This window comes from Phoxinus phoxinus, assembly GCF_949152265.1.
Source record: "Phoxinus phoxinus genome assembly, chromosome: 24".
Lineage (NCBI taxonomy): Eukaryota > Metazoa > Chordata > Actinopteri > Cypriniformes > Leuciscidae > Phoxinus > Phoxinus phoxinus.
The window spans coordinates 10,845,123-10,861,323 of NC_136899.1; the positions used below are offsets into that span (position 1 = coordinate 10,845,123).

Here is a 16,201-nt window from a genome sequence, read left to right on the forward strand (position 1 = left end):
AGTCCTGTATAAAAAACCTCTAGGCTGTGACTGTCTGAGTTGGGGCGCTTAAAGTAATTTAAAGTTGAGCTGGAGTGGGTGTCTTTCTCTGCTCTTGGTCTAAGCTCAACCTGAATAAACAAATGATGGAATGGATAAAAAAAACAAAAAAACAGGTTTTATTCCAAGATAGCATGGAATAGATTATATAATATGCTGTTATAACAGCATATTATACAATCTATTCCATGCTGTCTTAAAAATAATTTATTACTTAATAATCTTAATTAATTTATGCAGTAATTAATCTTACTGCACAAATAATAATACCACATCTAAATGAAAATACACCATTACAAATGTAACTTCTGTATTCAAAATCTTCAAAGTTTGTAAGCATTAACTGTAACGTTACCAACATTTTTAAAAGTAAAAGCACAACATATTTCTTAATATTAGCTACTGCATGTGGCATTTTACAGCTAAAATGTTGAAGTTTTGCTGTTTTAACTAGCCTACTGTAATCATTAAAAATTTAGCAACCTGAATATCACTTCCTAACATCATCCCTAGCAAGTAACTCTCTTTCTCCTCTCATGTTCCATACTTACTTGCCCTGGATCTACCTGTGGAACAGCTCATCTTTCTGTCCTCATCATCACTGGTGGCATGTTGCTGCATAGCTGTCTGGCTCACTTCTTCACTGCTGCTAATATTTAACTGTGAGGTGCTGCTGCTGGCTGTGCTGCTAAATATTTCAGTTAGTTTGCGACATTTAGCGGCTTCAGTATCTAAATTCCGCAAAAAAAATGTATCTCGCCTTCTCAGCCCCGCCCTTTTCTTTCCGTTTTTTACCCGCGGCCGCGTTAACGGAAAAAAACAGGTGATGACTGCGTGTGTGGCGGGTGGTGGGCCGGCCCGCCGGCCGTCCTGAAGTACCGGCCGTTCTGTGATTCTCCAGATCACACAGATGGCCAGTCCGCCCCTGCCTGAATGTATCGACATAGACGCATTCTACCGATCGTCTTGATCCTGTAAATAAGGCATGTGACTTTAAGAAGGCATGATGGCATTTCTCACCTGTTGTCATGGAGCGCTGGAGTGATGCGTATATTTGTAGGCCAACCCGGAAGTTAGCATCAACTTGGTTACCTCGACAAAAACCCAATAGGATTTTTCCATTGGCTTTTGGATTATTGCAGAAAATGAGCTCTGTGACCAACAAAAGTTTATGATTCTTTCACATTTTGTTCATAATGCTAGTCTTTAGTAATGAACAAAACTTTTATGACTTTTGAAACCTGAATACAATCGGCAGAAAAATAGCTAAATGTTAGACGTGTAAACGAATATCAGCGCCACCCTCGCTAATACTGCGTTCACGCCATGTCGTAGTGACAATAATTTTGCGATTACAACACGTGACGTTCTACTAGGAGGTGTTCAGACCATGGGAGTGACATTTACTCGCACAGCTCTTAGGCCCTGTCCCACTCCCAAATGGCCCACTTCATATGCACAATGGCTGCCGTGTGCGAGTGTCTGCTAAGTTCATGACACCGTAGGTTGTCCCATTTGTCTTCCCGACAGTCAAAGTGGTGTTACGTTACTTTTGCAGAGCCCGCACTGAAGCGATCTCCGCAGCAGACTTCTTCCCGACTGTCAAAGTGGTGTTACATTACGAAAGTGCAGACTCGTAGGAAGACCACGAGTGTTTAGGGTGCCATTTGGGACAGGGCCTTACTAGCCGGCCTCTGTTACACCCCCTCACCCCAAAAAATCACAAGGAGGTATTACTGACGTGAAAATATCTAGAGCTTGTTGTTATAGACCTCATTTCAGGCATTTAACCAAAAACCCATTGATTTCAGGATGATGTAAGCGGAGGTGCCAATATGCTAACTTGTTTCCGGGCCCACCAAAATACATCCATCACTCTATTGTGCGCAGGTTAACCTTAGACCGCATTCCAGTGTCTCCTGTTGCCTCGGCATGCTTGTCTACAGCGGATTGAGAGGGTTAATGCCCGATGCACATGACTGGGAGATTATCGCAGTGGCTTTTGAGGGTTAGTTCTTCGACTAAAACATCATATCTCCGTCTGTTTTTGAAGAGCTTTGTAAAATGATGTTATCATGCTTTGTGCCTGGTCTCTGATGGATTTCCCACATGCAGATGGACGTTTGCCTATTGAATCCATGATTTAAATAGTCTTGTATCCAACTGTAGATGATTGTGCTTTGTAATCCAATGTAAAAGCTTGAAAATGTCAAAGCGAAGGGTGAAAAAGGGCTCGGATGGGAGTCTGTCTCCTGTTCTGGTTTATTTGAAGAGCATAGAAGAGGAAATCACCTCTGGTTTGGTGTCTTGTGAGGAAACTTTCTACATTTACAGTAGGATTCAGACTCGTTCTGTACTTTATTTAGATACTAGAATCGAAATCTTGGAACAATCCGAGGAGCAGTCGGGTGCATCGGTTTCCGCATCTTGTGTACATGTATGCGTAGTTTTAACTGTGAAATGCACTTTATTTTTTTGATGAGAAAAGGCACAACAAATTACTTATCTGCAAAACAATATTATAAGAATTATAATCAACATGCACTAATTAACATTGTAAAACATTGTGTTAATGTGTTGTATATTTTTCCAAGGTGTTGGTTGTATACTTTTATTGCTTTGGTTAGTTTAATGAACTGAGAGATCTTGTTAATTTTGTATTAAAAGAATGTGCTGTGCATTAAAAATATCCTCGCCTGGGTTTATTCACACTCGCGCATCAATTGGCCGGGTGCCTCAAATCCACTGTTGCCATGGCGATCCCAGTCTCAGCTGTACTGTTTCCATAGAGACATGAGGCTCGGAATCAAAACTGTCCTGTTTCCATGACAAAGGCACTGAGGCGCAGGAACGGAGAGCGATTTAACGTGATTCGCCAGATTTCTATTGTCGCGAAACTGCCGACACATGCACGAAGACACCAGACATTACTAAAAAAACACATTTCAGGTAGTTTAATCGAACACCTCAGGCCAGTTCACACAAATATAATTACTGACCTCAATGTTTCTCAACATACATTGAAACTTTCATGCAGAAAAGTCTGTTTTTGATGACCTCAACATGCTTTTTTTTTTCTTTAGTTCCAGTTACTATTTACTACATACAGTAAATCCATATCATGTATTAACAAGTGTTGCATTAAAAAGCATTAGAAAAAATGGAAAAAAAGCATCATACGTGGCAATTCAGGGAAAAGACTGACTATCTTATTATTCCATAATACAGACGGCCTATCACGCCTTTATTAAAATGCATACAGTACAAGATAATTTTGTGTATGGGAAATGCAATGTTATTATTCGCAGGTAAATAACCAAGTGTCTGTGAATTTTGTGCATTAGTGTCGTTTTAGTCAGACCAATCATTGTCCTCCAGCTCAGACTCGTCCTCAGAGTCACTGTATTCCACAGCGATGCGGCGAGACAAGATCGTGGCGACATCATTGCCCACCGGTTCTCGTTTTGCCTGCTGTTCCTGCTGCTCTTGGACTTTTTTCAGCTGGATACCTGCAGTACAAACAAAAACACACAAACATCAGCAACTCGACTCATTCATTTTCAATGAGAGATAAACAAGAGTTTGTGATGCGATGTGGGTGTGTCCGGCAACTTTACAGAAGTTTAACTTTCTGCAAATGAGCGAAGAAGTGAAGTCAGTGGAGCTCACATGATCCATCTCCTGTGAGATACTGTAGTCCAGTGTAGGCGAGACGGAGAAGTTAATGTTGCAGGGAGCAATATCACTATTCAATAAGGTTTGTTTCTGCCCACACGCCGGGATAAAATAAGAAAAGGATGCGTGGAAAACAGAAATTGCAAGGCGTTTGATTCATGCTTTGACTGTTCAACCTGTTCATGATATGATGTATTATGAACTGCTTCCATTTATATAAAAAACTATTTACATTCATTTTTTGTTAACAAGTTCAGTCAGTTGGGGTCAGTACGATATTTAAAAAAAAGGAAAAGAAATTAATACTTTCACTCAGTAAGGAGGACGCAATAAAAGAATCAAAAGTCACAGTAAAGACATTAATAATATTACAAAATATTATTTTTTAATTAAATTCTGTTCTTTCTACCTCTATTAATCAACTAATCCTGAAAAAATTAGCACAATTACCATAAAAATATTAAGCAGCATAAATGTCACTTGAGCAGCAAATCAGTATATTAGACTGATTTATGAAGGATTATGTGACACCGAAGACTGGTGTAATGATGCTGAAAATTAAGCTTTGCCACCAAAGGAATAAATGACATTTTAAAACATTAAAATAGAAAACTGTTATTTTAAATTCTAATAATATTTGACAATATTACTGTATTTTTGATTAAATAAATGCAGCCTTGGTGAGTTTTATAACGGTAAAGATTATAAAAATCTAAAAACAAGATGTTTATGTGTAATAAGTGTAAAATGCTTATATTCAGAACCTAAAAACACTTCATACCCATTCTTATAGCTGCGAGCAGGTCGCTGCGGGCATCGTTGGTGGGTTGGGTCTCATTAGGCACAGAGGGCCGTTTGGGAGTGATGGATTGGGCTGCACTGGCTGGAGGGGGTGGGGCTAAAGGTGGAGGAGGGGCAGCCATTGGTACAGAGGTAGGTGGAATGGGTGAGCCATAACCAGCGACTGCTCCCATTGGTCCTAGATGTCCTGGAGGCGGGACCTGTCCCATGGGTGGCATAGCAAAAGCAGTTTGTGCTGATGGGATAACAGCAGGCGGTGGAGGCGGCGGCCCAGAATTCATGTAATCCACACTGTCAAGAGAGGAAGAGGGAAAGAAAACTAAATCATGCGTTTTCACCTCATTCAACATAAATTGATGTATATAAATTCAAAAGTAAAAATGTCACAAATTTGTTAATCATTAGGTGGTAGTATTTGTAAATACCCACTGTGGCATTTACAATATAGACCAGGGGTTTCCAAACTTTCTGACGTCAAGGTCGACCAAATCTACCGATCTCCTTGCAGAAAGATTCCTTTCCTAACATATCTGTGTTCCGAAATCGCATACTCTCTTGAGTAGGTACTTATTTTGAATACGTAATTACTCCACGAACGCTAAAAAATAACTTTCTATTCAGTATGAGTGTGTGTAGTATGAATGTAATCTGGACAATAAAAATCTTACAGATATTACAGAACTTTCTTTTAGAATACATTTTTCAAGTTCGTTAATAACTAATTGATTAATCCAAATATAAATGACAAACCTGTAGTCGACAGGTGGAAGGTTCATAGAGCCATTTATAGTGTTCGATGCTGGTGGAGGGGGCGGAGCCTGGTGCGGACGACCCAGTGTGCCAGAGCGGTATGCCATAGGCCCACCCCGGTAATCCTGGTCCATGGTCATTTGGGTATGAGCTGACAGGGCCGCCATGCTGGGCGGAGGCCCAGAGTAAGTGTGGGCATGGCCAGCGTGGTTGGCCATGGAGAGATAACCGTGATCTGCATGATCTCCATGAGACCTGCATGAATTATGAATGAGATTAGATCAAACTGAGTTTATATATGTGCACTTAAGTGCATGTAGCCCATGTTACCTGTGCTCTGGGGACATGATGCCCTCCGAGGAGCCTCCTCTGTGCACAGTGTGGGAATGTCGATGGTCAGGTCTCAGTTCCTTATCGAATGCCATCATGTTCCATTCCTGCCTGCGGTTTCGAGCTTTTCGCACCTTTTTTACCTCCCTCTGCAGCGTGCCGTCCACACACCGTCTCTGCTCCTAGTATTAAAAGACAAAGAGATGTTTAATTATCACATATCAGCATGAACAAACACTATAGGTTTCCAGCTAAATTCTGCCTAATGGGATACGCACACAGCAAGTCAGAACATATTTGATGTTTAATATACATTTATGTGGAGTGGGAAGTTTGACAACTGATATTTCACTGTACACTACCATTTCATTTAAGGTGGGACAAAAACTCAAGAGAGAGGAAGAAAAGGGTGTCTAACCTTCTGTCGTCTCTTCTCTTTCCTCTTGTCTTCTGTGTCCTGTAGCATCTTCTCCTTCCACAGGTCGAAGAAGTAGGATGGGTCAGTGTAGAACTTCAGTCCTTCTTTATCGTCATCTCTACGGCAACATGAATGAAAAACATTTCATTTTCATGATTTTGGTTTTCTCTCAATAAAACAATGAGAGTGGTAAATTTGGCTCTGAATACATTCATGTAACCATTCCCACCAGTTGCTAGATTGCTTTTATGGACCTCTTCAGAAAGGAAAAGGATTTTAAAAGCATCTTGATGCATTTTTTTCTGACTGGCTGCTTTTCCAAAAGTGCTATTAATTGGCCATTAATCATTTATGTAAAAATGCCGAAAACTTTGTTAACCGCATTCAGCCGAACGGACAGAAAAAGAGCGCAGCCACTGTCCCTTGAAACATTCTGCATTAGATCTGATTAAGTATTCATGAGTGGCCCATATTCTCCACCTTGAGAGCTAGCGTTCACATGAACTACATCTGCCAGCTTTAAGTATTCATGACTGCTCTATATTCCTTAATCAGACTTCTGAAGACAGATTAAAAGATACATTCATCGTCTTCATTTAACTTTGGTCACATTGTTTTATAAGTACCACTTTTAATACGTATTAATGTTTTGAGAAATAATTAATGTATTATTTATTGCTAGTATATTGAATGGTATTTTCTGACCATTTTTAATGGTATTTTTCGAATTTGTCGAGGCAGTAAAATAACAATGTATACATTTTATGCAAATACAGGTTTTAGGTACAGTAAATGAATGATCAAATATATTATAAAAGTATTATTATTAGTAATATTAGTATTAATATTAAAAATAATTCAAAAATAAATTAATCAAATAAAAATGGTTAAAATTGTTAACATTCAATGTCAGACCAATCAATGTCATTGTTAACAAGTATCAATGAAATTAAATGAAAATAAAAAAATTATATCAATGCATCAATAGATTTATAAGACAAAATGAATGAACATCAAAGACAGGCATTATTTACAAAACAAAGTATGACCAGAGTTTACTTTTTTTAGTATTTAGTATATGTTTATTAAGTTTTCCTCACTGGGACTGTGATTTCAGTTTTTGCTATCCTTGTGGGGACATTTGGTCCTCAAACTCTGACCCAAACATGCATAGATCCATTTCAGTTTGCTTATCGACAAGGCAGAGGTACAGGTGATGCTATTAATAGTTTGATTCACTTGATTTTAAAACATCTTGAGGACCATGAAGCTCATGCTTGACTGCTTTTATTGATTTTAATACTATATTTGAATAAAAAAATTAAAGCAGTTATATATGTATATAAATTGAGGTTCCAAATTTCCCTACTGGGGACAATAAAGTATATTTCATATAATTTCATAGACACATACCTGTAGGGTGAGAGAATATTAAGAGGAGGTGGTTTATCACTCAGATTGTACATCTCGATCACCGGGATCGGTACGCTGCTCTTGGACACCACCTTCTGGTCTTGTACGGTAGAGCTTTTAAAAGCCTTCCTCATGTTTATGTCCTGAAGAGACACTGCACAGGGTGAAGGAGAGAAAGAGAGAGAAAGAGAGAGAGAGAGATTGATTACACCTGCACTCCAGAGTGTGTAAAGTAAACTCCAGTATTGATCTTTTAATTGAAAAAAAGAGATGTGAGGACAGGCTTTAGTCTGGGTAAAAGAGATGTGGGGTGCGCAATTTTTTTTTGCATTATTTATTTAGTTGATTTTCGGTTTAGAGGAATACAGTGGTATTGATCTTACACTGGAGCCATGTAACCTCAGAGATTTGTTTTAGGACAAATTGAGATGCCAATGGCCGCCGTGTATTGAGGGAATACCCAGAAGCAGACTCACCTTCCTCGACTGTGGAGTCCAGCTGGGTGACCTTGACGGCAAGACGGTCAATCCGATCCTGCAGAGAGTTCGCCCGCAAATAGAACAGGTTTGCCTCGTTGAAGAGCTCTCCGAATATGTCTTCTGCATGTTTACCTTTGAGATAAGAGGAGAACAAGAAGAAGTTTCATTTGTGAGGAAAACAGATAAAGATAAAAAGAGAATATATATTATATAATATGAATATGAATATATTTCATATTTCATATATCAAACTCTTCACTGACACTTTTGTCTACTTGGTAAACAAGTACAGTACACTATCTTTCAACAAAACTTTATTAGGGGCAAAATAGTTTGCTGTGGTTTAAATTACATCACAAGTTGCAATTAGTGAAAAGAATTATATAAATAATTTCCACACAATATATTTTGATATGATCAGTTTGAAAAAAATTAACAATTAATATATTTATAATGTTTTATCATATTTTAGTCTAGGTTCGAGACAAAATAACCTATACATTGAAACAAAAATGAATCATGGTAATAAGTTTAAGGCATTTTAAAAAAAAATGTATGTGCTCATAATTTTAATAACTAATCATAATATTATTATAATATATTAAATATATATGCCTATATATATATATATAAAACAATATATATTATATATATATATAATTAATAAATTATGATTTTTCTGTATTTAAAATATGAATTTTCACATGCATAACACAGCGAATACAGAACATTAAGGACAAAAAAATTACATTCTGCAGCTTTTCGATAAAACAAAGTGGAGAATTTTTTAAAAAAGAAAACCAAAGAATACACTTAATTTTTAACACATCAACTAAGGCTATTAATAACTGCCGTGTTAAACAAAAGCACACAGGAAAATATTTACAGGAAGGAAGAGTGTCTGTTCCTTACAAAATCCTGGCCTATGACCCAGTGCACACACACATTATATATACCGCACAGATCACACACTTACACTCCCTACTACAGTACTACACCCACCAACACATGAAAAGCATGTTTCCAGACATGCACATACTATTTTTGTCACACGGCACGCACACATCGTCTAAAGCTTTCCCTTCAAGTCCAGTGGGCTGTCATTTATATTTAATCCACACAGCTGCTGCTGAAAGGCCGTCTCCTTCTACAGGCATCCACTGAACAACACTAGCAGAGGCACGGTAAAGACACTTGAGGGGATTTCAGGGGTCAGCTGGGCAGTTATGGAACAGGTGGACAGAAAAAAAGAACAGAGGATGGATGGATGGGCAAATCAGTAGCTGGATATGCAGAGAGACTTGCCGAATTCAGAGGACATGTTTTCAAGATAATAGTCTTACGTAATACAGTCTGAGAGTCCCGTGAGTCAAGAGGAATTATTATTAAGAAGCTTCTCTCTGGCATCGTAAGCTGAAGATACCACTGGACCACTAAATTATAGACCACATAGAATGGAAATGCAAACCAAATGTCTAAAACGAATAAGATATTGAACTTTTAGAGTAATGTAATGACATGTATAGTAAAAGCAAGTAAAAAATGTGAGTGCGAAACTCGTCGTTATTTTGGTGGGTGGTTACCGGGGTGTTGTCATGTGGTTTTGAGGCTAGTGTCTTTATTGTTAGTTACGGTATATACTGGCCCAACTCAAAACATAACTGGGGTTTGGGACAGTTAACGATTCCAGGGGCCCTGAAAAGATAGGGAACACCCCCAATAATGCGATCGCGACAGTGACCCAGAAATGGTCAAGGGGGCCCAGATACCACCTAGCTGAGAAAAATAACTGAGAATTGCCCCCAAATGTTGCTAAATCTGAAAAATAGGTTCATAAAATGTTTCATAAAGACATTAAATGGCATCTTTATGCTCTTCTAAAATATATAACAGTTCAAAAAGAGGGTCAGTAAGAATTTTTTTATTAATAATTGTATTCAGCAAGGACACATACAATTGATCAAACTATAAAATATATGTTCTGCCTTATTCTGTGCTACAAAATCTTTTTATTTATTTATTACATTGTAAAAAATCAATGATGACAATGCAAAAGTGTTTATAGTGCATAAACCAATCATAAAATTGTATTAGGAAAATATAGGAAAAAATATATAGAATCAAAGTATTGGTTATTATTCACCAACACTGTAAAACATTATATAATCAATAAATTATGACAACATAGGTTTTTACTTTGCTTTAACTCATCAAAAATCAATTTTCTAAGTTATACAAGATTCAACTCGTTCTTAACTTGTACTTAAAAATTGAAGGCAGCAACTTTTTTTTACAGTGTGTATTTTATTTCTTAGCTAATTAAAAGCAAGAGATAAGAAAAAATAAAACCTGTCAAAGGTCAGAACAAATTTGGTATTACACATTTGACATTTCTGTCCCCCTCACTTCTGAAATGATGGCAACGCCCCTGGTCCTTAATTCTAATTAGCTTAATTCAACAACAAAAGAAGCTGAAGCTAAATCCCTAATTAGCCAGTTAAACGTGTGTGTTAAAGAAAGAAAGGAGCAAGGTAACTTACTGAGACTGCTGAGTTGACGTATGATGGCAGAGAGCGTGTTGTTCATCACACACTCCAGCTCGCTGCCGATGCCCTCCGGTAACACCCCGCGGCACAGGTGCCTGGGCTCAATGTTTCTCTTCACCAGCGGCATGACTGAACCTTACACAGCCGCAGCGCGCTCTACCTGCCCAGACAAAACACAAACACTGGCTTTAAAAATCACACACATGTGCACAAACTACAGCTGAAGCGTGCAGGCAAGGTCCATCTATCATGTTTACTCAGTTTTCAACTGTATTTGGATGAAGCTCAAATTATATAACAGACACCCACACATTGAGAGAGAGTGAATGTTCAAATGAAACTGGGACAGTTGGAGATCAAGAAAAGGGAACCGAGTTACTCAGATTTTGGTTAACCCTCTTACACTATCAAAACCTACACTGACCTCTGACTCTGAAATCACACTCCTGACGTTCACCACAAATGAAGCTCAATCCATCCCGGCACAAACAGAAACACAGACTATAACTCCCTCCACAAGCGGCCTAGTACGGCAGGATTACAAAGCATTAAGAAAAGAAGACAGGCCTACAGTCAAAGTAATCCTGTTCATCATCCGAGCGGCCCAGCTGTAGATCAAAAGACAAGAGATGCAAACTGATCATTTGTTTCCCAAGGAAACAGTGACATTCTCACTTCTAATCATTCGTCTTCAAGGTATATTACCTCGTGGTTTGTGTGTTGATGTGTGAAAATCAGGAAACACGTCAATATTATTTCTATACCCTTACATTTTACACAATCTATATTAAAAAAATATTATTTTGATATTATTTGTTTTAAAGGAATTCTAACTTTTTTTCCAGCAAGGACACATTCAATTGATCAAAAGCGACAGTAAATACATTTATAATGTTACAAAAGATTTGTTTAAAATAAATGGGGTTCTTTTGAAGAATCCTGGACGAAATAATAATCACAGTTTCCAATATTGATAATAATAACATAAATGTTTCTTGAGCACCAAATCAGCATATTAGAATGATTTCTGAAGGATCATGTGGGTAATGATGCTGAAAATTAAGCTTTGCCATCACAGGAATAAATTACATTTTAAAACATTAAAATAGAAAGCAATAACGTATGTAATAATATATATATATATGTTTTTTTAACAATATTATTGTTTTTACTGTATTCTTAATCAAACAAATGCAGCAATGGTGAGCATTATAGACTTCTTTCAAAAACATAAATATATAATATTTATAGTTTGAGTTTAATTGCTTCCCTATAGATGTATTTATTATTTATTCATATTATTTGTTATTTTTTCCCATATTGTCTCTGCACTGGACATCTTTACATCATACAAAATATGTAAAAATAAAATAAAATAATAATAATAATATATATATATAGTTTTTTTATTGCAAAAACAGAACCATAATAAAAAATATAATGTTTGACTTACTGAATATAAAGTTAGCAAAAAAATGTAAATATTATATTTTATCTAGTTATTCGTGTTAAATACAGTCTATATACTATATGGTTTGACTGATGCAAAATATTGCTTGGCATGCAAAACAGAAAACTTATATGATTTCATATTTTTTTATGCACAACACTAAAGATAGTTTACTATTTTATGTCTATGTATGACACAATATTTTTTGTTGCATTTTCACGTGCAAAGTTTCTCCTCGCTTCACATAAGTAGCCTAACTGAGCCATTTCATCCGTTTCAACTGAACGCATTGACAAAATGCTCCCATTTCTGGAAGAATAACCCCCACATTGATTGGCCATCTGCGAGGCCATCTGCTGTGTGATTGGCTAAGGGGGGTTGAAAGTCAAAGATTAGGGACAAGAACAAAAGGGATGGTGGGACAGCATCTCAGAGGTCATTTTATCTGCTTCCCTGCTTCCTGTTTTCCAGCTCCACACCCAGCTCTCCATTTCCTGTTCCTCTCTGTGTCACATCTCTGACTTCCTGTCGTCCCAAACAGCCAGAACAATGATGCATTTGGGGTGTGAAGAAAGTTTCACTCACACACACAATCACAACACTTAAATAACCGCTATGTAACCGCTAACTTCCTCCCGTATCCCGATTGTACAAAATAAACACAACTATGAATACAACTTGTGACTACTCCCTGAAACCAGGCCCAGATCGAATCCATTGACTTTTTTTGCCTTTTCTACACTGATTTTGTAGGAAAATATGCGGAATTCTATAATATATAGATTTATATTTTGTGAAATATATTAAATGGAGCTGAAAGGGAGCTAAAAGTATTATTAAATTTGCCAAAACATTAAATAAATATACATGCAACATTATGAATGACCGAATTCTGCAAAATGTATAAATATATATATATACATAGGCTATACGATGTCCATCAGACCCATATTCGTACATTTTGCAGAATTCTGTCATAAATAGCCAATAAACTGCATTTGTATTAAATGTAGCTGAAAGGCAGATAAACGCATGAACACATTTTTAAACTGCAAAAACATTTATTAAATGTAAATACAACATTGCGAATGACAGAATTCCTTAAAATTGATTTACGGTAAAATCTGGAAAAACTACTTGGATTTATAAATGGTAAAAGCTAAAAGCGTTAACAAACTATCCAAAACATAATGTCAACTCAACATCAAGTATGACAAAATTATTATACAGTATATGGTCAAATCTGTGGAATTCCGTCAAATGGATTTGTATGGTAAAACGGAGAAGGCAGCTAAAAAAATAATAATAATAAATGTCCAATGTTGTGAATGACGTGAATTTAAATCTTATTTAAAGTTTTATTTCATGTGGACCTGCATATAACACACTCAGAAACTGAACCTGAACAATGACTGTGTATTACATTCATAAGCTGTAGTGTGTAGTAACTGTGTACAAGTGGCCACAAAGTCTATTGGTCTTACACATTGCCTTCCAAACATGTTCACTTTCCCTTTAAAAGTGAAAAATAAACAAACAGCCCCCACGCTTTGACTTAAAGAGACACGAACTTCACTCCAAATATGCTATCACGCCTCACACATGCACTCAGACACAGCTGTTGTTGTAGTCGTCTAATAAGGTACATGTGTTGTAATGTGTTCATTGAGTAAGCGCACTATCTCTCTACGGCATTGTAATTCTGCAGCGCACGGCAGTATGGACACAACCCACACTAATTACATAGGGCATTGAATTAAGACTGAGCTGGGAGGGGGGCCAGAGGCACAGGAGACAAAGAGACCAGAATGTGAGTCTGAGTGGCATGAAAAGCAGTTTGTGAGATAGTTATACAGGAAACTGTTTCAGTTGGGAAGAACAGATCCAGAGAGAAAGGACGGGCAAAGAGTGAATGAGTGAAAAAGTAAGAGAGAGAGAGAGAGAGAGAGAGAGAGAGAGAGAGAGAGAGAGAGAGAGAGAGAGAGATGATGGGGGAGGGAGAGTGGCAGGGGACCTCAGGGAAGCCACTCTGAAAGGTTCCCGGGACAATAGCCCTCCGTTCACACGGCAACAGAGGAGCTCTCCCATGCATGTTCCGTTCCCTCCCCCAACCCCGTTACCCCCGCCAGCCCACCCTCTCAGTCTTCTTCAAATAAAAGATGCACTCCTGCCCCTCTCTCTCTCTCTCTCTCTCTCTCTCTCTCCTTTCAGCGGCCTTCTATTTCCATAAGTCTGTGCCTGCTCCAAAAACCACACACATATAGAGCACTTCAGACAGACAAAATCCAAGATACCTTCTTTCAAATAATGCAATGCACACTTTGGGATGCTGGAACAACAAGCACGGATAGAAAATGAATAGTGTGCATCACAGCTGTTTACAGCCCCATTAGTGCTGCTGACAGGCTTTGAAGTCCATCAGACCCATCCCGTGACCACAGGAGGCCACATCCTGTCCGAACTATGAGGGAGACACGAATCCACTCCCTAAACGACAGGACGGCAATGCATTAGCTATTCATAACTGAAGTAAAGCGCATCTCTGCGCGTAAGACTACATTAATATTTCAGTACGGATCACGTCACACATGATGAAGGCTCTGTCAGATTTCTGCAAACCCGTGCATAACGCTTGGGTTTATCTCAAAAAGCATCAGAAGCTATTATTATTCAATTTTTTTACACTTTCGCGTTAAATGAATTAAGTTTCCGGTTTTGTTAATAACTAAACACTTGAAAGTTGCGAATTTCTGTTATGTATATTATATTCTTTGATAAGAGTTGACTAACAGAGCACTTTCAGTCTTTACAGTGATTAGGTTGATCTGATTGAAAATGTCAACTTTTTTATTTATTTTTCTTAGGAGGACCTAATCTAGTGTAGCCTACGGCACGCAACGCTTGTTATTGTTATTATAACAACATCGCTACCTCATTATTATTATTATTAATGCAGCAGAATAAACACTAAATATAAAACAACAATAATTATAGAACATATTCCCGCTATTAGTTAAAAGTAAATAAAGAAGAATCAAAATTAACTCAACACTAAAGAATCCAAAACCTCATGTTCCACTTATTACATAAAGCTCGATAAACAGTAAAGATAAGAAGTGCAATATGACAAAATAACTACATTAGCGAAGATAAGTAAATGTTTGATGCTTACCAAAAGTGAATTTTGAGGGAAATTATATTCGCTCACATGTCCAGGCTTTCAGCGGTTCGGGTTGCCATCCTGTGTCTCCATCGGGTCCATCCATCTGACCATTCCAAACAATCCGCTTGGGGCGGGGCATGTTGGGTTCTTCGCACCAATCAGCATTTTAGAATAAGAATTTAACGCGCCACCATTTGTCACACTCAGCCTATCACATGCGAGGCTGAGGATGATTGACAGAAATCCCCGGTCATTGAAGGCGGGCTTTATCTGGGGATATTGGGCGAGCTTTACACGCCACAGAAAAATGCTTCATAAAACTTAGGCTACTTATTACAAAGGAACAGCTAAAATTGAAGACTGAATAGCATTTTAACAAACGTTTGGAACTGGCACTATCCACAAATAGGGTATAAAATAGCCAGGACATGAAACAGCAAATATTGACCACATAATAAACATTAAATAATAATAATAGGCTAATACACATTAAATAAACCTAACAGGTATAATTTAAGCAGTCATTCAGCGGGGGTTACTGGTTATTTAAAAAATAGTTAAAATAATTTGCCAGCAATTAAAATAACGAATTAAACATCAATTCAATTCAATTAAATAGACAAAAATGTTATGCACGAACTAGACATCGAAAGTGGGACGTGCCAAAATAGATAAACAAAAAAAGTGAGACTCCTATGAATGAAGTCATGGGAATGTGGCAATTACATCAAGCGATCTGAGCCATGAGCTAATTTTAATGACCTAAGTCTAGATTCTTATGTAATCATTGTTATAAACAGTTTAACACCGCAATATAATAGCCCTCTGTTAAAAACTTAGTAATATAAAATACCAATAGGCAGGAAGCCAAAACGCAGGCATTAGATGTACGTTTTTAAAATAGATTATAAATAAAAAAATAACCCAGCCATAATTCCTAACTAAAATGCTCAACATTAAAAGAAGCAAAAATGAAAGCATTGCCTGTGTTTTATTGCCACTGGAAATGTACACAAACACTCACACAACAGCTTTTACACTTCTTTCATTTTTTTTTTAAATGCTTCCACTTTTATTGTCAGGATATTTGTTTCATGTAAAATATTTCATTACAATACAGTACAATGCATGTTCAAT

The 16,201-nt window shown here is 37.3% G+C and overlaps 1 protein-coding gene across 4 annotated transcripts; it reads right to left on the reverse strand.

Annotated features, from left to right (window-relative positions):
• Window positions 1-2,978: 2,978 nt before the first annotated feature.
• Window positions 2,979-15,220, reverse strand: wasf3b (WASP family member 3b). Of its 4 annotated transcripts, none has more exons than XM_079602066.1 (10): window positions 15,074-15,178; window positions 14,196-14,388; window positions 10,446-10,611; window positions 7,903-8,037; window positions 7,427-7,580; window positions 6,014-6,131; window positions 5,596-5,777; window positions 5,266-5,520; window positions 4,496-4,806; window positions 2,979-3,548 (listed from the first exon to the last, which is right to left on the reverse strand). In XM_079602066.1, the coding sequence occupies exons 3-10, from the start codon at window positions 10,576-10,578 to the stop codon at window positions 3,391-3,393; spliced, it is 1,446 nt and encodes a 481-aa protein (XP_079458192.1). In that variant the 5' UTR covers window positions 10,579-10,611; window positions 14,196-14,388; window positions 15,074-15,178; the 3' UTR covers window positions 2,979-3,390. The 4 variants fall into 4 exon arrangements, with proteins under 4 accessions (XP_079458192.1, XP_079458194.1, XP_079458191.1 ...); XM_079602068.1 differs by having other exon boundaries at window positions 15,110-15,168; XM_079602065.1 differs by lacking the exon at window positions 14,196-14,388 and having other exon boundaries at window positions 15,074-15,220.
• Between the last annotated feature and the right edge of the window lie 981 nt (window positions 15,221-16,201).

What these genes read in the sequence shown, in the direction of transcription:
- wasf3b (XM_079602065.1), bottom strand. Translation starts at nt 10,578, where the DNA reads ATGCCGCTGGTGAAGAGAAACATTGAGCCCAGGCACCTGTGCCGCGGG. An exon ending in AATATTCTCTCACCCTACAG is followed by an intron (nt 6,132 to 7,426) that starts GTATGTGTCTAT and finishes ATGTTGCCGTAG; the next exon opens with AGATGACGATAAAGAAGGAC. An exon ending in AAGAGAAGAGACGACAGAAG is followed by an intron (nt 5,778 to 6,013) that starts GTTAGACACCCT and finishes TTTTAATACTAG; the next exon opens with GAGCAGAGACGGTGTGTGGA.